The sequence below is a fragment of the Hippichthys cyanospilos genome, chromosome 3 (genome assembly GCF_059441005.1).
Source record: "Hippichthys cyanospilos isolate Australia breed blue-spotted pipefish chromosome 3, RoL_Hcya_1.0, whole genome shotgun sequence".
Taxonomy (NCBI): Eukaryota; Metazoa; Chordata; class Actinopteri; order Syngnathiformes; family Syngnathidae; genus Hippichthys; species Hippichthys cyanospilos.
Genome location: NC_142371.1, coordinates 27,248,256 through 27,269,648, shown reverse-complemented (window position 1 = coordinate 27,269,648; position 21,393 = coordinate 27,248,256). Strand labels below are relative to the sequence as shown.

General features: G+C 39.8%; 2 protein-coding genes across 4 annotated transcripts in view; both read right to left on the bottom strand.

Moving 5' to 3' along the window:
* Positions 1-10,946, bottom strand: part of LOC148426622 (protein naked cuticle homolog 2-like) — a 36,564-nt gene extending 25,618 nt beyond the window's left edge. The window contains exons 1-3 of one of the 2 annotated variants that reach the window (XM_088410840.1): positions 10,702-10,946; positions 10,571-10,597; positions 10,376-10,467 (exon numbers count right to left, since the gene is read on the bottom strand). In XM_088410840.1, the coding sequence (XP_088266966.1) occupies positions 10,376-10,467; positions 10,571-10,597; positions 10,702-10,726 (144 nt within the window). In that variant the 5' untranslated portion in view covers positions 10,727-10,946. Of the gene's footprint in view, positions 1-971; positions 1,115-10,375; positions 10,468-10,570; positions 10,598-10,701 lie in introns of those variants that run through there. The other variant, XM_088410841.1, reaches the window with a different exon arrangement.
* Positions 10,947-16,266: 5,320 nt separating this feature from the next.
* On the bottom strand, positions 16,267-21,389 carry LOC148426621 (pachytene checkpoint protein 2 homolog). Of its 2 annotated transcripts, none has more exons than XM_088410725.1 (14): positions 21,297-21,389; positions 20,980-21,052; positions 20,375-20,534; positions 20,130-20,256; positions 19,056-19,111; positions 18,806-18,896; positions 18,647-18,719; positions 18,479-18,542; positions 18,315-18,401; positions 17,728-17,834; positions 17,491-17,644; positions 17,303-17,415; positions 17,138-17,207; positions 16,267-17,057 (listed from the first exon to the last, which is right to left on the bottom strand). In XM_088410725.1, the coding sequence occupies exons 2-14, from the start codon at positions 21,048-21,050 to the stop codon at positions 16,962-16,964; spliced, it is 1,269 nt and encodes a 422-aa protein (XP_088266851.1). In that variant the 5' UTR covers positions 21,051-21,052; positions 21,297-21,389; the 3' UTR covers positions 16,267-16,961. The 2 variants fall into 2 exon arrangements, with proteins under 2 accessions (XP_088266851.1, XP_088266852.1); XM_088410726.1 differs by having other exon boundaries at positions 21,311-21,372.
* Positions 21,390-21,393: the final 4 nt, after the last annotated feature.

Genomic DNA, 21,393 nt, shown 5'->3' with positions numbered 1-21,393 from the left:
CTGGCAGCAAGCGAGAGTAGAGAGACAGACCGGCGTTAACCCTCAAAGGGCCTGCCCCACCATCCCATCGTCTGCTCTGCCTCCACACAAAGCATGCTGGGAAAATGAGGGCTACCTGCTGCCATCCACATCCAGTTTAAACATTCACATAGTATAATTTCAAAGACACCATATGGACTGATATATATGTTCAAATTCCCCATACAAAGCGAGGAACATAAGGAACACCCTGACCTCAACCCCATCAAACACATCTGCAAACAAGGCTCCTAATGTTGTAATTTCAACCACAAAAGCATGAACAAATCCAGAATTCCCAATGGGATAAAATGTCTTTCAGTGATTTCCCAACCACTGTCACATGGCATATTAGTGAGTCGGAAGAAACCATCAAGGTTTCAGCAGGAAATAACCCAATTTCACTTAATTCATCCAATTCCAAAGATAGATAGATAGATTTATTTTTAAGAGCCCAGCCATATAATCCCATGTACTGTACTTACCCACATCTCTTTCAATTTTTTTGCAAGCGTTAGGGTCTAAATTGGCTGGTACTAAATCAAATAAGTAAATTCGTATTTAAGTGATAAAAGAATGCATTACTTCAAGTAATTAAGTACCAAAGCATCTTTAGGTAGTGAAGTACTAAACTAGTCAATCAGTTTGGGTACCTAAGTACTACAACCTTATGATCATTGATTTCTTTATGTACTAAACTATTACACTCATTGATTACTTAACTAAAGTAATCCATTACTTTAGTACTTAATTTGAAAACAGACATTTTAAACCCTCCTTTAGCCAAACATGAATAAAAAAAACCTAATAAACATAAAAAAGTCTTTGAGATTTAAAGAGTGATTGGTCAGAAAATGATCAATTATTTTATTGTTTTGTTCATCGATTTTTGTCAGCTGCCAATAGAGACAAAGAATGCAAATAAATCTTCCACTAGATGGTAGACGACCTACCTTAGATTTGTGGGTAAAGAAAGACCCCAGGTTGGGTAACACCGAGTCCTATTCTTCGATTTACAGCCCAACTTCGTAAGTTTATGATCAAATGCTAACGTCTTGCGCTGTGAAGCTACACATTGGATACTCTCTGAAGTCCGGAAGCGGCAAACGGAGTAAACATCATGAAAAGAAGCGACAAGACGAAAAGTGACTTCAAAGGGCCACTGACGGCACAGCGAGAAGGCTACGCAACTTAATTCCATGAAGATAACAGCTCTGATAATAATGAAAGCGGGTCTCTTGTCTAAAAATATTCCCTTTGAGCTGGCTGAGAACTTGACGCTGATGAGATCCTTTCATGTTCATGTTCAAGGCACATCTTTTTTTTTGGTATTATTGCTTAATAGATGGACATTAACATGCAATGCATACATGCAGTATGTGTAGAGGAATGCTTTGAATGCTATTTTATTGACCAATGGCTATGCTTTTGCTTTATAGGGAATTAAAATTATCTGTGGGACAACGATAAACACAAAACAGTTGGGTAAAAAAAAAAAAACAACAACACAGGTTGGGTTGTTCTTCACAAAATGACCCATTTTGGGGGGGATTGTTTGTTAATTTTATTTATCTACGTCATTACTTGTATGTTTTCGTAAAGCACAATGTTATTTTTCATTATGAAAATATGCAGAATTCTTTATTGAGTGTTGTGGAAAGTAGACTGGAACAGATTTCAGTGGCGTGTGCTACGCAAGATGTTTCAGGAGCTTCAATAAAAAATGTAACATTTTACTACTGATGCACTGAATATTCGGCCATCGAAAATATTTGGCTGAAAAGGGCAAAAAAATGCATTCTTGGGATCTGTCTGAAAGACAATTAAAACCAAAACTGCGTTCAAATCCAACTGATGACGATGTCATTGTATGATCCAGCATATATCTCCAGCGTTAGCGATAGCTGCTAACTATGTAAGCAGCGCATTCAAAGTTGCCCATTTCTCAAATCAGCTAGAAAAAAGTCTGTCATTGCTTGAAACATTAATAATGGCAAATGTCTACACAAAGTGGACTTCTTATTAATCTTTAAAATCTGACATATCAAGAATGATGGAGGTAAACTACTCTGATATTTTAATTAAATGAAATCAGAGGTGTATCTCGTCACTAATGTTTAAAAAACATAATCAAATAAGAAGATTTCTGTCTTTGATTCTAGTGGATGGTATGTCAATGAATTAAAGAATGAATAAAATTGCATGTTATATATATTTATTATCTCATTTACCATACAACCTGGAGCACATTAAAATTAGTGCCCTTTAAACAGGAGTTAAAACACTGAACAATACCATATTCAGAACCATAAGATGCAGTTTTATTGGGGCTGTGACTAATCCAGCATTATATCGGCTTGCAACGAAAGTATTAAAGCAGTACCACCTTAGGATTTCTCAACCAATCAGGCGGACATGTTCAGAACTGTTAGGCCTTGACAGAGGTCATCACTCCACCGAGAACTAGTCGAAGTGTCACAGCACTGTGTTTCAGCGTGTTACAATGGAGCTGTGTTGAAAGTATTCCAAAATACCCTCATGGACATGTAATGCTCCAGCAGTGCCTCTTTCCATCAAACACACCGAGTGGGTGAGACTCGCCCTCTGACTCAGAGGCGTCGCGGTGACGCTCATGTGAACGCCAGCAACATGAAAGAACGGCTAAATAAGCATCTCGCGCTGGTGATGAGTGTGGAAGCCGCCCTGGTGATGATGTTTACACTGACGGCGAGGTCTGTATTCGGCAAATGGCGATCAACATAGGAAAAGATAAACAGTGGCAGAAGTGTGGAGTGATGCATATATTGGTTGACTGTCAAACGGAGGAAGGGAAGGTGAGATGAAAAGATGTTCCGTTAAAGGTCAGCGCACCACGGTACGGTTTTCAACGATTATCCTCGATTTGGGTAGGATTAGTGTCTAGGTGGGGTTGCAATAGTCAATTTAGTATAACCGGTGGATGACTTCAATATTGTGCCAAGTGTATCCTTAAGTGAAAAAGCATGATGGGGGATTTTCCACTCAAGTCCAGAAAATCATGTGCTTTTATAAAGTGACTGGCACTTTGAGTTTCTCCTCCTACAGGAGAGCACAATATATCTACCGTGCGTGTTTTTAGGAGTGTGGGTGTAAGCCAGAGTACCTGAAGAAAACCCACACGGGCACGGGGAGAACATGTAAACTCCACACAGAAAGGCCGGAGCCAGAACGGAACTGTGAGGCGGACATGCTAACTACTTGTCCACCATGCAGCCCACTATATCAGTGGTTCTCAAACTGGGGTTAATTTCATTTTATTTTTTATTAAATTGTGGACGTATTCATGACGCTTCAGTAAAGCAATCAATTCAACCAGTTGAATATCCATCCATCCATCCATCCAGTTTCTAGAGCCGCTTATCTAGGGGACGCAGGCTTGCTGGCGCCGATCTCAGCTGGCTTCGGGCAGTAGGCGGAGGACACCCCGAATTGGTTGCCGGCCAATCGCAGGGCACACAGAGACGACCAATTGAATAATTTCTAAAAATTGGAATAATTTTGAAATTTGTCAAAATGCATTTTGTGTCTACAACCGCTTGCTAAAGAGGCGATGAAGTCAGCAAAGCTGAAGTGGCATTTTATTTTTAGAACGCTGTTTTTGACTAAATAATTGACGCAGAGGAAATTGACGCAGTTTGTTATAAGGACGCTTGCAAGTTTTATTTTCTAAACTTCGGTATAGCTGAAAAGTGACAAATATACTTCTTGTCAAATTGAATGGGTTGGTGAATAAAAAGGGTTTAAATCATTTGTTGTTGTTGTTTTGTTTCTGCAAACATTTGCATTTGCATTTCATTAGAAAATTTACTCTCCCTGACAAATTTGAGATGCATCTTAATCAGGATAGGTACACCATAACATAATAGTTGTTAACAAAGTAGTGATAATGTTTTGCTTTTTTTTTTTTTAAGTAATTTTCTCTAGAACACGTCATCTAACTTTCAAAACTCTTAATGTGACAAACTCGGGTTTGACCGAAAGTCATTTTTAGAAACTCTTACAACATTACCATCAAGTTTATACTGCTGATCAATCATCATCACTCAAGAGATAAAACCTTGTGGTTTCATATTTTACAGTAGCAAAAATGGAGAATGCCATCCAGTACTTTTGGCTTTACCTTCCAAGACATGTTTGAGAAAAAAGGCAGTTTTACTGCCCGCCAATCAATGAGCTGAAAGTGAGTCAAGCCCCTCCCTCTCTGCGGTTGGTACTACAACAGAAGCGTGCCAAAAAAGTGGTTTATTTTAGTACCATTGAGAGTTGGGAAACTTATGTACAGATCTAAGCCTAACTACACTAAACTGAACCGAACTGAACCAGCGGAGCGAGCGTCTTCCTCCCAAAGTGAGGCAGATGTTGCCCCCCGCCCCCTTCCCTCCGATACCTCTAAAACCCCTCAAATATCTCCCCAAAGAATTCAAAAAAAAAACCTACTACCCTTAAATCCCTACTCCTCCTCCTCTTTTCCTCTTCCACGGCAACCTTCCACCCCCTTCCCACCACAGCCCCTCTCCCCGCTCCAGGATTTTTCAGTACAAACCAGGAACAGATGTCTGCCGGGGCCGTGCTGAAAGACCCCGCTGTTCTGGATGCCAGCCACATGCTTTTCATTCAGAGATGAAGGCTCACAGCTCGCTTTCTTGTGAAGCCATTTTCGGGGGGAAAAAAAGAGAAGGGGTGGAAAAAAAACAGACCATCCAAATGCCTTCAAGACTGTTTAAAAAGAGCTACATATACCAGCGCACCTTTATGTCTCCTTTCTGCCAAGTTCGCAACTCAGGTGGTGCTTTTTGGTGTTTCGTCGCTCCAAATCATGAGCAAAGCGTAAAGTCACGGCGCGTTGCTGATGAGACTCCTTCTTGCAGCCGCATGAGCAGCAGCAACATCTCTCTATTGATATACTAATTATAAACTCAGGTTTGGCGCGGAGATTTGCAAAGGTAATAAATAAGATTTGATAGGAAACTTTTTATGATCTCAATTTAAGCAAATCTATTAGTGTGCGATCAGCTGTTTTGGTCATCTATTTGTCACCGTCCTTTTAACGTACATTGGAACCTCTAGATACAAATTTCATCCGTTCCGGAGTGCAGTTTGTATCCTGAATCATTCTTATGGTGAATCACATTTTACATCAAAATTGCCTAATTAGTTCCAAACTCGAAATAAACGGCATATTAAATTTCATGATATAGTACCTTACCTTTCAAAAAACGAGATGTTCGGTAGATATCAGACAAATGACGGAAAAAAAATAGCTGTAAATGATCATTTTAATGATCCACATCGCCGGAAAGCTGTTTAATTTGCTTTATTAATTCATATATGTTTGATGGATATTTAAACTCTTTGTTTAAACTCTTAAGTCAAGCTCTTAAACTGTCATGACAAGTTGTCTTCCTCGTTTCTTTCCGAGTCTAGTTTCTGAGGGAGCCGCCGAGTCTAGTTACCGAGTCTAATTTTTTAAATTAAGTTTTTCAGGTTGTGATTACGTTGGATTTTTGTGTATTAATACTTTCTTCGATTCCAATTTCATGTCCTGTCTGCTTCGGGTCTAACCTCTGATTTTAACATGACAAATTGTGTTATACTGGACTTTATAATAAGGCTTTTAACCCTTTGTGCAGCATTTTGATCATTTTTGGGTCATTTTCCTCAACATAATTCTTGCAATTATTTTAGCCAAGGAAGGGAACATTCCAGTTGTGTGAAAGCTAAGTGGTCGTGACATGTTGAACTTTGACATTTTGTCGCCTCGTAGATAAATTTCAGCAAAATGGTGTCTTTAAATGCTTTCCCTTTGGTGTGAAATGCCTTTGGTGTAAAGATCAAAGGATTAGCCAAAATACCGCACAAAGGTTAAAATAGGTTTGCTTAAAATAGGTTTAAAAAGGTTTGCTTTTCCTTTGTTTTTTGTTTTTTCGTCGTCAGATTTGGATGAAAAAAAATTGAAGTATAAAGAATGAAACTTCAAAATCTTCGAAAAAAAAAATCACGCAATTGTCTCTGTTAGCAGTCGTTGTGGAATAATAATAGCCGGTGCTCAACTGGCTTATATTAGGTATGTATTAGTCAAGGGTGACTGTTCCTCTCCTTAAAACAACAAATTTGACCAGAAATGTATTATTTATTATTGTCAGTACTATTTTAAAAGATGAGAATTTCCGTCCATGGCATTGAATGAGTTAGTAGAAATCATTGTGTTACTTAAATCACTCCCTGTAGAATGAGTAAAGGTTTGATAGCAACAGTATTGAGCAATCTGTGCCCTATGGAACAACGTTGTTAAAAATACAATGAATTCCAAAATAGGCTTTCAAAATACAGAATAAACCATACATTTAAGGGAATGTCAAAAAGAAGAATAAACACTTATTTCTTATTACTGCTTTAAATCCTCTTTTTGCCAATGACATTTATGTGACAGACATTTGGAACATAATCTCAACTGAGCCCCTTATTACTCCAAGTGTATTCATATTAATCTTTTTAAAGTGGAATACCAATGTTTTTTTGGTCGTGGAATGTAAGGGTGTTGACACAGTGACTCCCCACAGGTTAGTCTGCGGCTAGATTTGAGACAAAAGGCGGTGCTGAAAGGCCAAATTAGCCTGTCATTATTGGGGCATCCCAACGAGCCTGTTTGAAGCACTTTGCTTGTGTGCGACAGGGTTTGGACCTTGTTGATATTTCCATAGGTGAAACGCACAGTGAACCCTCACAGGACTCTCCTGAACTCACAAACACACTTCTCCAGACTGACTTAGGAACTTTTAAGCATTCCATAAGTGTAGACTTGCTGATTTCAGTGAAGTGAACCGCACACATTGGTCTTACTTGAAGCGGAGGTGTTTCAGGCATGACCATGCTGGTGTCCACCTCTGCACTCGAAGTGGGATTACGTCCCGGAGGCAACCAGCCAGCCGTCGACTGGAGTCACGCTTTGCCGAAAAACCAATATTTAAACAAGCTTGATCTGCTGTTATTTCTTCCTAAAGCAAAGCCTCGGAAGATTGCCGGGTCAAAATTAAAGCTTTATCAAGAAGCTTTTTTAGGTTTACGCAGACTCGTGTTGGGCACAGGCCATGTTTGTGCTCCTTTTCCCGGCAGTACATCATCCCCTGCCCCCTGCCGCACCACCTCCCCTCCCTCCCCAAGAGGGGGCAGAAGGATTGAGGGGTGAGGGTTTGGAGGTTCCACTGATATCAGAGCCCTTTTATAACTCTCAGCACTGCACTTTGAAGTCAAAGCCAGACAGCTCAGGAATCCTACTCCCCCATTTGACAATGAAGAGGAAGGGGGGTCGGATGGTCACAGCTAAACAGCGTGTTTGGCCAATCTGCTTTCCCTCTATGAAGTCACAAGTAAAGTAATCTGTCCCTGAAGCTAATTAAGCAAGCCACTGCTAAGACAAAACCACCTACTTAGAGCCAGATGTTGAGAGCGTCAATACTGTTTTTTTCCCAACTGTTTGATCAAAATCTTAAAAGCTGCGGCCTACACTTTTCTTTGCCAAATTTATTTTGCTTATGATGGTGACTCAAGATAATTACATTAAATTCTATATTTAAGATGGCCAATTGAATGCCAGCGTGTGTTTCATCTATCAAAACACCACGTGAGACCTTTTATCAGAGTAGAAGCTATAATACCGGATGTCCTGGAGGTCATTTAATTACAAATATGCCAAACAATGCTTGTCTAAGGCATTTTGCTGTGTATTAAAAAAACAACAAAAAAAGGCTTTGACAATGAGAGTGCAAACTGCACCACCTAGTGCTGTGGATGTGAAATTACACTTCACATAGCAAAAGCAATGCCTCTTCCTCTGTGTCATACATGCACCCCTGGCATTGCATCGTGCCCCCATTATTTGTGAAGGACTGCTATAGATTCATGCATCACACCATGAACAAGTTTGGGATCATAACACAAACATAACAAATATCTTGAGTCACCACACAAAAAAAAAGTAAAATGTGTCAACTTTTAAGCTAGCTTTTAAGTTAGTTAATTTGATATAGCCTAGCACCACTTGTAAGAACATATTCTAAGGCCCGCATTGAATGGACAAAGCTACTGGTGAAATTTTAAATCCATTCATTGAACAAACAGGAACAAACAAAATGCAATAAGCACCAATTGTCGCCAAAGCGCTGGGCAGTTTGGCTAACGGTTAGCCAGTCAACAGCCAGCTGCTAAACTGCAATCACAACAAACTGTACTCTCCTTGGCTGACTGACACCTACATCACTCACTAGGTAGTCCTTATCTTTTGAAGCCACACACACACTCAAAGTCAGGTATATTGCAGCAACAACAATAATACCTGCGCCTCACATGCATTTTTTTTTCATGTAGTACAAAAAAAAATTATACATTTTTGACAAATACCTGTCATATTACCGCTGCTTCTTTGCCTTGAAACAAAAGCCACATAATCTAATAATCACATTTCAAAAAATCTAACCACCAGTAATCACTTTAAAATTTAAAGTATGTAGCGCTGCACTACATAAGTTCCGACTTTGTTATGCAGGGACAGTAAAACACCCCTGAGGGATCTTTACATCAACAAACTCCAACTGCAGCCTCATTTAAAACCTTAATGTAACATATGAGCAGGCGGACCCATTACCAATATCATATTTATCTATCTATACACACACACACACACACACACACACACATATACACTACATGCTCATTTTAAGTTCGTATTTCATAGACGGTTATGTTAGAGACTTTTTTGATATATTTTCCCAAACAAACCCTCATCTTTTTGCCAGATTCAGGCGACAGCTGACATGCATAAAGATGGAAAAGGGGCTGAATATGCAGATGTGGTTGCAAGGAGGGAATGAAAACGCATGGAAAAAGGATTATTCCGACTTTACCACTGACACTATAGTACATGTGGTCACATACATACTGTATGATGGCATATTCAGCCATGCCTTCTCATTTGCTCCTATTAAGGTTTCTGTGAAATATACAAGTAGATACCTATCAATTTTCCAGCCTTTGATAATGCCAGTAACTGATGGTAGCAAATGCATCAGGGTGTTGAGCATGATATATGTGCAGGTGGGAAGCACCTACTCATAAAAGTCTTTTGCTTTTGGTGGTTTCCCCCTAGGGTGAGTGTGAACTCCAGTGCCCCTTTCATTTGCAACCAGTGGGTGGATAATAACCTGATTTAATCTCTACCTCTTGCACTATTACAACACCCGCCTCACCTATCCCCACATGTAAAACAATTTGCGGCCACATCAAAAGGAACTGAAGTGTTGTCGTTTGATGCTCTTGATTGGCAGCTACACTATAAAATGGGAGGCACTGAAGCGGGGATGCCAGCGCACTCCACTTGGAATAAAATGCTACTTTTCCATCCACTGTGTACACTATGTGTGCCTTTTTAATCCTAACCAGGGAGTGGGGGGGTGGGGGGTGGCAGACGTGTCAGAAAGAACAACAAGACACTTTGCACGGGTCTTCACGCGTGCTCGTCAATACACTTCGCCTCCTCCTTAAAAGTCAAGGAGTGCTCATCTCCTCTTACAGGGTGTGCGTTTGCGTGTGTGTGTTGGGGGGGCGGGGGGGGGGGGGGGGGGGGTCACAGCTCCGAGCAGACAACTTTGAAGTGCCTGCCACACTCATCCTATCAATGAACACACGCAGCCACACACGCTCACACATGCAGCATTCTTGAAAGGAAGGTTTCTCAAACTTTCCCTTTTAGACCAAAATTGTTTTTCACTCAACTTGAGAAACATATCACTATACATTGACAATGAATTGCATGTACAAGCTATACATAAATGAACATAGAGGACATGCATCAAAAATCAATCTCCATGAAAATGTAACGTGTGCTTTTTACTTGGTACTTTATACTTGAAGGATGCCCCACCCAATATAAAATAACCCAATTTGGACCTCAACCCGGTGTCTACGAAAACAGGACATACGTATATACACATACATACGAAAGATCCATCCATCGATCGATACAGACAGACAGATAAGATTAGATTCAATTTGATAGGTTTAGGGGCATTTATTGAAAGTGTTCAATTGGATTTACCTGTGTGCTTATCCTGTTTCGTAAAGTGCATGTTTTCTTGAAATCTGCATGTATTTCATGTTGTGAACAACAGTAAGTACAACGCAAGTGCTGTTGTATGAGATTTATACTTGCCCCTTTACGTGATGGACTTTAATGCCAATACCTTTCAGTATATGACCATTAAGAGTGACTTTTTCATGCTAACAAAAACTACAAAATTACATACAAATCAAATATACACTATACCTGCATATTCTTCGTTTTGTGGTCCATCCCGCCATAGCGCTCAGATTCATCCATCCCCCTTCGGAGGAAAGCGTTCACAACAAAACTGTCCCCTGGAAGATTTAAAAAAAAAAAAAAAAACATGAAACAATCAAAGATTCACCATTATGAACAAGATTGCTAAATAATTTTCATGCACTTGTCCAATGAACTAACCTTCTGGGTTCTCTCGGCGCTTGCACGCTTTGGATCATGCAAAACAGACACCTTTGTTAGTTAATGCTTTAAAAGCTTGATGTTTAAATGGTGCACAATGAATACATTGAAAATGAATAAAAACATCTTACCGTGTTTGGATTGTAGTTTTCCCATTCTTGAGTCCCGCGTCTGTGGATCAATAAAACGTTACCGAGTAAGTCCGAAGTGCCTCAATTCAGCGTGGTCACATCGTGCTGTGGCCGATCTCCAACTTTATCCAAAGTCCGACAGTTAAAAGACTCGAACATGAAGAAAGTACGAGCGTCCTCTAATAACAAGCCGAAGTCGTCAAAAGTGATGGTGGGAGAGCATTTATCTGCACGTCTCTCCTCTCATTCCATCTCAGTCGGACTGGAAGTGGAGAGGCTGGCAAGTAGCGCCCACAAGGCACGCTTGTATGCGTGTCAAGTTTGACATTACAAAAGCTTAAGTGCATCCGATTAAGCCTTTAAAAACAAAAGCATAAACGGTATGCACAAGTGATTGTTTTTACATGGGATGGTGAAGATAGATTACATCTATCCATCCATCCACAGTAATCACAGAAACAATTTCATTTGCTTGACCAGAAAATTATTATTAATTTATTACGATGTTATATTCTTTTATCTATCTACACCAGTGATACGTCTAGTGACATGCAGAGGAGCTGAAATGTTCGTCTCCACTCACCCATCAGAGATTGTAAATGCCTTATTGCGTGTTAGCAGTTCGAATAATTTAGATAAAATGAATTTTTTAAGGTATATGTTGAGTCCCTGTGATACCAAAACTAATTTGGAAATGAATTGACTCAACTTCCGGTATATTTTAGCTTGCCCATCCAGCAAGCTTTATCTTTTCACGTGTGCAAAAGGCAATAATTGTGCAAAGTAATGAAATGAAAAAGATAGTTACATCATTTCAAAGCTTTTCAAAAACTAATTTGCAGGAAACTTCGCTGTGTTCAGGATTAATCAATTACAGTACATAAAAAGTCATGTTATATTAGATTCAACACACGCCTGCTACTATTCAATGTGCCTCTGATTGACCATAAAGTTCAAATGTTCAAGTAGGCTTTCCATGACATTTTTGTTAAATCTTGCAACACAAGCCTTGGTCTGAAATTTAGTTCATTTTAATATCTCAAAAGGTGGGATTCGAGCAGGGATGTGTTTTTTAACTCGGTTACAAAGAACATTAAATGGTCATTTAAACTGTAGGATGTGCACAACAAAACTGGCCCGAGTTGCGGCTTTTTTTCCCCCCTGCAATTGATTTCCGTGAACTAAAACAATTTTTGAGTTTAAGGAGCGTGCAGCACATGTGCTAAAGATAAACTGCTGTTTGTAGAGGAGAACCTGGAAGAACTCGCTGTACTTTGAACGTTCTTCACTTCAAAAGCTGCTCCTCACTTTTATGGTTTGTTTCTGTTGGCGGGTGTTAAAATAGAGTCTGGCTGTAGAACACACGCGCCCTAATGTTATGACTACGTAAGGTCCATCGCTTTTTTTCCACCCATGAACTCATTAATGTGTATTTTGTACACACCACACTCCTGCACTGTATATTCCAAATGAGTGGACACGCTTGCAGGTGGTCCTTAGTTAATGACATTTCTAGGTTTCAAACGCCAAAAAAATGGTTTGCACAACCATGTGAGAATACATCATCATCATAAGATTTTTTCTTTGTTAGCACTCTTAATTTACGCTTAAGTACAAGTATGTGTTAGCCCTACTTAAGCAATGTACAGTATTTATGTAGGTTAGTGAAACGTTACAGTGCACAAACATACTTAGAGAGTTAACACAGAGGACCCCTGTTATTTGAAATGTGAGTTAAGCAAGGAGTTCTAAAACTTTTCGAGTTCCCCTTCAAGTAGCATTTCTTAAATGGGGGCGCAAGTACCCCCGGAGCGTACGAGTACTTTAGGGGATACGATAGATTTATTGCAGGTACCCGCACATCTAATTTAATGCTTTTTCAAGTCATGACAAGAACAGTAGTTTTCCTTTCAAATTAAGAGCAAAGTAATTGCTAAACTGTGTTGTAGTGACTCGTGTGCAAAATGTTGTACGCCTTAAGTTAAGTTTTATGCAGGTGAGCATTGCTCATCAGAGATGCAATATTATGGCGGACGACAGATATAAAAGATGATTTGACATGATTTATCTTCTGGAGTTGCTGAATAAAATAAGCACGGAATTAGCACAAAATACATACAAATACGGTAGTCTACAGAAAGACTGTGCAAATTAGACACAATTCCTAGGTAGTTGTGCACTTGCTCTCCTGGCTTTTCGTTTCCCCGCAAAAAGTGGCTAGCGTATTTGATTCCCAGGCGACATTTTTTTCCCAAAATTTTTGCGGTATAACGAGAAAGGAGTCTGGCGGAAGTCAATCATGCTGAACTTTGCCTAAGGCTGTGCAGACTGCAGTGTAAATACAACCTAAAAAACTACTGACCCAAGTTTGTACTTTCAACCCGAGAATATTTGACCGACATACTGTGATTTATTGCCCAGTGTTTTGCAGACCAGGACCCTAGCTTGAGAAGCGCCGATTTAAGCGCTGGCCCACGGTCATGACATTATGAGCCATGGACTGATACACAAGCGCCTTTATTATCTTAACAGTGTCGTTCAATGCGCGCACCTATCCCACTTCCCGTGCGTGAGAATGTTGCTGGATGGCGTCGATGGAAGCTCTCAGACAGAGGACCTTCTCATGTATGCCGCCGCTGCTCGGATTAATGTAGGCATTTGCATATGGCATTGATGTCAGCCTTCACTCATCCCACCTCGCCTAATTATTCACATAGCCCGGCTCACAGGATGCAGGCTGCATCCTCCTCGCGTGATTCTCTTCCCTGCGCTACATCACACACTTTCCTTGAAGGGATCACAAGCGCGTGGAAAAACGCCGGAATGCAAGGAAAGAGCGGCCTGGGACCAGAAGCCGGAAACTCGAGATGTAGAGGACATGTTTCACGCAATTCTATCGCCAGTGTTTGCGTGACATCAACAACGTCATAGTACGCACATACCAAGGAGATTGGGAAGAATTAGGATTAGTGCATCCCCCCCCCCCCGATTTAAAAAAAAAAGGGGGGGGGCTGATTGATGATAATATCATTGCGGATCTCTATAATATGCAACAAAAAGTATTGATGAACATTTGCCAATCACAGATTGGTGGCAGAGTGGTTAGCACGTCCACCTTTCGTTTCAGAGTCTGATTCTGGCTTCAGACTTCCTATGTGGAGTTTGCTTGTTCTACCCGTGCCCTTATAGGTTTTCTCCGGGTTCTTCCCATATTTCCAAAAACATGCACAGTAGGTATATTGCGCATTCCAAATTGTCCTTAGGTGTGTTTGTGAGTGTGAATGCTTGTTTGTCTCTGTTTGCCCTGTGATTGGCTGGCAACCACTTCAGGGTGTGCCCCATCCACTGCCGACCGACAGCTGGGATAGGTTCCAGCAAGCCAGCAACCCTAGTGAGGATAAATGGTTCAGAAAATGGACGATTTTCACGTAAAAATCACCCGATCCTAATCAGTGTCCAACTATCGATTGTGGAAACCGCTTAACCTCACAAGGGTCACAAGTCAAAATTGATCGATTATTAGAATTATCATCTCATTGATTGTCAAATTAATTTACAACTACTTTAAAACAATAACAATGTAAAAACATGTATGTTGTCTTTATTTTTACTCGCACAATAAATACATCCAAAAAGACATTTTTCCACTTGATATCACCTGCTCAAGGATCAAGTAGCAACCAATCACAGCTCAGCTGCTTACTGGGTTTGTTCATTTGCTATTTGCAAGCTGAGCTGTGATTGGTTGTTACCTGAGCCTTGAATACAAGAGATGTCATTTTCAGTTGACAACAAACGCCAGAATCTTTTTAAAGGTTTTAATTGTACATGAAAATTGATAGACAAAATATTCACTTTCCACAGCTGAAAATGGTTGATTAAGTCGAGTATGTCTGTAATTATGGAACAATCATTTAGAGCAGTGGTCCAAACTATGACCCTATCTAAGTATTGATTTTGAGCTTGAACTGCTATTTTATTCACCATCAAAGGGCACTCTCAACTGGTAAATGCAATCAGGCATTGTACTGTTGTGTTGTTCAGTATTCTAGGAATCCAAATGTGTTGGTTGAAATTATGTTTGTGCAGCTCTTATTTCTAAATGCTCAGGTATGTATGTTATGTTGGTGTGTTGTGCTGCTTTCATTTCTAAACATGCAGGTATGTATAGTCTGTGTTGAAGGCAGGATGTTGCTGTAACCAAGCAGTTTGGGGAAAAAAAATCAAATAAGAACAAAATTTTTAAAAAAAATAAGTGGTTTATAGTCCTGTGCAGCCTATACATGACAAAATTAAAATTTCTGGGGGATGTTTATCTTAAAATCTGGAGCATTTTATAGTGTGAAAAATACAGCATTAAAGAATATTTCACAGTGCAGCCCAACTGGAGTCTGTATTTGCAAGTATATCAATCAAAAATTATACCAATAGAATAATGCAGTTTTTTTTACTATTGTATAATCATTTGACACTTCATACAGTGTCATCTCCATTACAACAATTTAATAGCGTTTGCATTTGAAACTTTTCCCTATCCTGTTCCTTAACCTTCAATCCAAGACTTGTTTTCGAATGTTTATAGGCTCCAACAGTCATGTTAATGAACAGAACAACATACCATTGAAAAACAGTTGTCTAATCTAGTTTGGAAACCACAACAAAACGATTTTTTTCATACATGTTTAACACAAGCATGCCATAGAATCTGTCTACATGCATCAATATTGGCAAATGCATTAGTATCCCATTGCTTTTAGTGACTTACCTGAAACATTAGACTTTTGTTTGTTTTGTTTGGGCTTCTATGTCATTGAATAGTGAGTTCAGAAAAAAAAGACGTTTGGAACAATAACACGGAGGCTTTTGACTTGTCTTGTTCCTCTCGCTTGATCACTCTTTGACAGCTACTTTCAGAAGAACGCAATTTCCAGACAGAGCAATTATGGTTTTATTTACTGTAGCCATTCCAGTAGTATTTCTTCATCTTCATTTTTCTCACTTAACAAGCATGAGTCCTTGTGACATGAAGGAGTTTTGAGCATGTAGAGAATCCAATCCAAGATTTTTTTTTTTAAATCCCAGCTTTGAGATACATCTATGATTAGAGTACAAAAACCACGGTTTGATCCTAATAACAGACTTGGGATCGTGGTGCAGCGTGTCAAGTGTTTTTAGTGTGGCAACCTGAGCTAAGATGTTCCTAAGGTGACACTGGTGCGATTGTGTGGGGAATGAAGATTAACTTTTTGTGTGTTCTGCAGAAACCTTTGAAGTTGCGTGGAGGGGGGGGGGGGGTGTTGGCCAACAAACAAAGGGCCCATTGTCTGCACGCTGCAGCTGACATGCAAAGAAGCCGAGTATTCACAGAATGTGAGACATGTTCCTATGAACAATGCCACCACTGATCTCTTCATATAAACACTTCTTATGACTGATACGTATCAGGAGCCCTGTGACAGTTGTGTGTTCGGGTCAAGGCGGCAGCAAGCACCAGACAAGCCTCGAATGCCACTTTGGGTCACACTGTCTGAACTCATTCTGACAATTTACAAGTCTGGAAAATCCTTGAAGCAAGTGTTTTACTAGGCAAACTTGGTAAACGTTCATCAGTGTGCTATTAGAACAACTAGTATTTGACTGAAAAAGGAAAAACGTGTATTCTAGTGGGAACAGACCAAAAGCAGCTAAGGATATTTGTAAATAGCATTGAGGCGCCATCTAGCGACAAAACATTTCACTGCCGCTGCATAAACAAAGTTTATTTTACGTATGTACAACAGCAACAAGAGAGCGCATATTTGTTCGCATAAATATGGATGAAACGTCCATCTTCAAAAACTATGTTTTTTTTTCCAGATGAAACATTGAACATTTTCTTCCTGTGCTGCTTATAATATGACTATATCCATGACACATCAGGGGATCTGAACCTTCACTTGTGAATTCAAATGACTAAAGTCTGCATAGAAGAAAGAGTTTGGTTCTTACCAGTGCCAACATGCACGTTTCAAAGGTATGAACAGCACCAGCATAAGATGTCATGTGGCACACACGCCGTTTTTGCCGTGAGACAAACGAGTACCCACTGTATAGACTAAATCTTACTATCGGACATTTTAAACACTTCCCAACTAGAAGAGAAACCATTTGATCTGTAAATATAAAGTCAGCTTTTTTCTTTAGAACGATACATTTCTGTGGCTGAATCAAATGGCGTAAACAGTCAGCACCTGAACTGAAGCTTGGAGACTTCAAATGTGTCAGATACCATTTACGAGGTTAGCTTTTTCCTCCTTCTGCTTATCCACCGCCTGGTCCATGGCCTTTAGAAACTTTTCCAGACTCACTCTAGGTGTCTGTAGAAAAAAACAGCACCATCAAAAAAACACACACACAATTCTTCCCAGTTTATTCGTGTTTGAATCAAAATGCTTACTTTTACAAAGATTGCGTGAGCTAGAAAAGGTAATTTCCTAAGTGCTCTTCCGCTCAAACCCTTGCTTTTTCTGGGGAACAAAACGCACACACACACACACAAATAAAACGTTTTGAAGGACAGCGCATAACTGGCCGAAGATGCATCATGGGAAAGTGTACTCACAGGGAGATGTTCCACAATGTCAGACTGTACTCAGATACATCACTCTTAGCAAAACCCATGGTCTCCAGCTCTGAGATGGTGAAGAGCTGCTGCCTTGGGTAAATTATTTGACACTAGACACACAAGGGAATCATTATCACCACACAAATTCACAATAGTCGCTTTCATCTAGGAGTGACTCCTCTTACCTTCATAAGCTCCTCAAGGCAGGAGAGAAAGATGTTGTAGATACCCTTCTCAGACGGGGGTTCGATGTATTGCTTGATGTCCGCTCTGTCTACAAAGGCCAAGTCGATCTTTTCAGTCACATTGGAGGTAGTTAGGATCACCACGTTGGAATGTCTAAAACAAGAACCTGGAAGTTAGCGTCATACCGAACAACACTGTTGCGGGAGGTTGTAAAATGGGGAAAAGATGTTTCAAACTTTTTGATTTGGTCCAGCTGAGTGAGGACAGCATTGACGACGCGGATAGCGTCGGATGGTTCGGTACCCGCCTGGCATGCGTTTCTTGCAGCTGTTAGGCTCTCCACCTACCATCAACGACACATGACAAACTGGCCCTGAACTGCATGGATGGTGTTTGTTTTATTGGTTGCAATCAGAGCAGCATTAATGGTTTAACTAGATTTGCCTTAAAAAGGAGCTCTTGCACAATATCCATCCAGTTATCAGAGAAAACGGTGGACTTATAGAGTTGGACCGCCAAAGTTTAACCCTAATACAACAAGATTGATTAAAATACATAACACTCAAATGAAGATCCAAAACATTCTTCTTGACAAGACGTTGGTCAATATATTTTCTGACAGTCATTGGAAACTAAATTACATTGAATGGAACCCGACTGCATTCAAAATAATATGCAATTAATCCCAAGAAAAACTTTGTTAGACGTGATTTTCTACATAGACTGTATGTACTTATTTTGGAAACACAAATTTTTGACAGAACTTTGATGCATTGCAATGGCTGTCTATTCTTGATAAGGACTAACTAAGTGTTTTATTTACCTCATCAATCAGAACAAATACAAGAGCATCTTTGTCATCAATAAGCTGCTGAATCTTCTGAAACATCTTTGTGACCAGTTTGCCGCTCTGCAGCAAAGACATGTAGTTAGACATGTAAATATGAAGGATTCCGGTCCACAGAAATCTAGAAAGAGTTCATTTACCTCAGAGAACCACTTTGAGAACAAGCTGTGGCTGTTTATCTCAACAAACTGTCCATACGTGTACCTGCATGGAGAGGGAGGAGAGTATGCGCGGGAGAAAAAAAAACAAAACAAAACAGCAGGTGCGTTTGAAGCCGAGGCGGTTCAATTAACTGAAGGTCTTCTCACCGACTTGACAGTCTGATTGACAGCTTCTGGGCAAGAGCTTTGCACAAGGATGTTTTCCCGGTGCCTGGAGGCCCTGGATGTGTGAACACAGAGACATTTTGACTTCTGCGTTACAGCAAGACGTAAAAACAATTGGAGTATTGTTCTTTCATTTGTTACCGTGGAGCAGCACAACACGATTCCACGAAATCAGGTTGCTGTCGACGTTTTTGTCCGAAAAGAAAATTGTTGTTTTGACATAATCCAGTAGCTGCAGGAGAATCAGAGAAAATTACCTTTGCTTGAATTTGCGTGTAAAGATGGCATAAAAATTATAGCATGTTCACAGATGACTGATATGACTGCTAATTTCATTGACAGGGCAGATTACTTACGGTAATTACCTCGGAGAAAAATACAAGTAGTTTACCTGAGTTTTGACCCCACTGTCATACACCAGACTCTCCCAAATACCATGGAACTCAGCTGTGAGGAAACAAGGAGAAAATAACAATTTAACTGGTTGGACTATCATTGATCACGGCTTCAAAGTTTACAGTTTAATAAGTGTGACTACTAATGTACTCAGTACTCAGGCAGGCCCTTTTACATTGGCTGTAAAAGCTATTTGGCATAAATAGTGACATGAAAGCGGTAGCAGAGTCATTCAGGTAATATTTCACCATCAGAGGCAGGTGGGAAAGTGAGTGAGTGTGTCTGGGTATTTTGAAAATCTCAATTTCGCGTAGCATTCCTCTTATATGGCGCCCACTGGTGTTCACACTAAGCCACCACATAGTAACTGAAATCTTTTAGTTCAGGCTACTGTACAGTACTGTATATGGTTGATTAATTTGATAATTTCGTTATATGTCCATGTCCAATTAATTCACTTTAAAACACATTTGGCCACTTGCTGTGAACTGAAACATCTGAGACATCTTTTGTTTTATTTTTTGTTTTGTTTTAGTCTAATTTTTCCCAAATGGGTTTTTTTGAGTTTTTCCTCCCTCTTTTGGGAGCTTTGTTCAGGGGATGCTGTAGGGTATTTATGATGTTCTGTGTGATTCTATCATTTCTTTACTTGTAAAGCCCTTTGAGACTGTGGTGATTCAAGGCTTTACAAATAAACTTTACTTTTTTTTTTTGTATTCCCTTCTCAATGCTGGACTTTGTTTTTGGAGTGCCATTGTGTCACCCTAATTCTTATTCCACAAACACAGTATTAATTAGAGTACATTTTTTTAAATCCTTGATAATTGGCTGGCTACTTATTGAAGTTGAGCGGGGCCCTTATATTACCATAAATGTATTATGTTGACAACCATCAGGTCAGTTTAGGTGAGGCTTCTAAAAGCATGATAACAATTAAAGTTTGATTATGCATCTATTCATATTTTTATTTCATGTTTGCTGCTTTGTTTTCATTTTGTCTTTCTCCAAATTGAAGTATAACTACATCAGACTTTAAACTCTGTGTTCTCATTTGCATGTCTGACATCACCTGCTGGAAGCAACCAGTGGGTAGCCGCTGAGAGCTCCTCATCCTCCTCCAAACTGAGTGTACTCGGCCCATTCTCATTCAATGTAAAGATGTGGAGGGAAATTGTGCAGCTTGTCAAATCGAGGAGCTTAACATGTATTGAAACAAGAAAAATAAAAGATCCACACAAGTAATCATCAAGTGGTTATTGTGTGTGTGTGTGTGTGTGTGTGTGGGGGGGGGGGGGGGGGGGGGGGGGGGTCTACCTGTGATGGCATCTCCTCTCGGCCAACTATAGCCACAGATTCCACATGAGTTTGCAAGAAGCCTTCATCAAACTCTGTCCACTTGAAGTTCCCAAACACCATGTTGTGTCGATTTAGCAGAGCCTGGACATGCATCTTCACCTCAGGCAGTTTAGCTGTACTATAATATCAACAAGTCAACAATATATCTGTGGTCAAGCTATCAGCATAGTAATTGTGGTTACGTGAGAACAATATTACTATACAAATTTTGCAGTGAAACTAAACGATCTAGTCAAGTTACTCGAATTCAAGTTAGTTATAAGTTCATCAGTGAACCTTATAAGGACTTCTAACTTTTCATACTAAGAAATGAGCCGAATTCAATGTGCAAGCACTGGGCGACAGAGGCGAGCAAAAAGGGATTTTTAAAATAGAGTAGTGTCTACAACATTGAATTTTATTTAAAAAAAATAATTATATTATGGTGACAGGCAGAGATAGTGGTGGTATTACTTTTACTACTTAAAGGCGTTGTTGTAGCCCTCTTGATAAAAAAAAAACAAGCACATGGAAGGGGGTGAAGGGGGAAAAAGAGCAACAAAAATTGTATGACCATCGCCTACCTTTGGGATTTAATGTGAACTTCCAAATCGATGGTTTCTCTGGTTCTCGCGTCCATGTCGTCAATTTCCATTCCTGATGACAGTAAAACATAATGGAAAAACAAACAAACAAACAAAAAATTCTAAGCCTTCCCGCCTGTCGTTACCGGAATTTATAAATATATATATTATTCTCGTCGTTTTATTTCGGTTGGCACAGTAAGGTAGCTAGCTAGGGTAAGTTAGCACGAAAGCCAAGTCAATAATAAAATGTTTTTCGAAAAGTGTCATTGTATCTATGAAACCTAACGTTAACTTTATGTAAAAATGATACGTACCAAAATGTACTTACAGAGCCCACTCTGACACTTTATCAAAATGAAAAGACCAAAATCGAATTCAGCGCGCTGCTTTTTGAACCGGAAATAATAAACG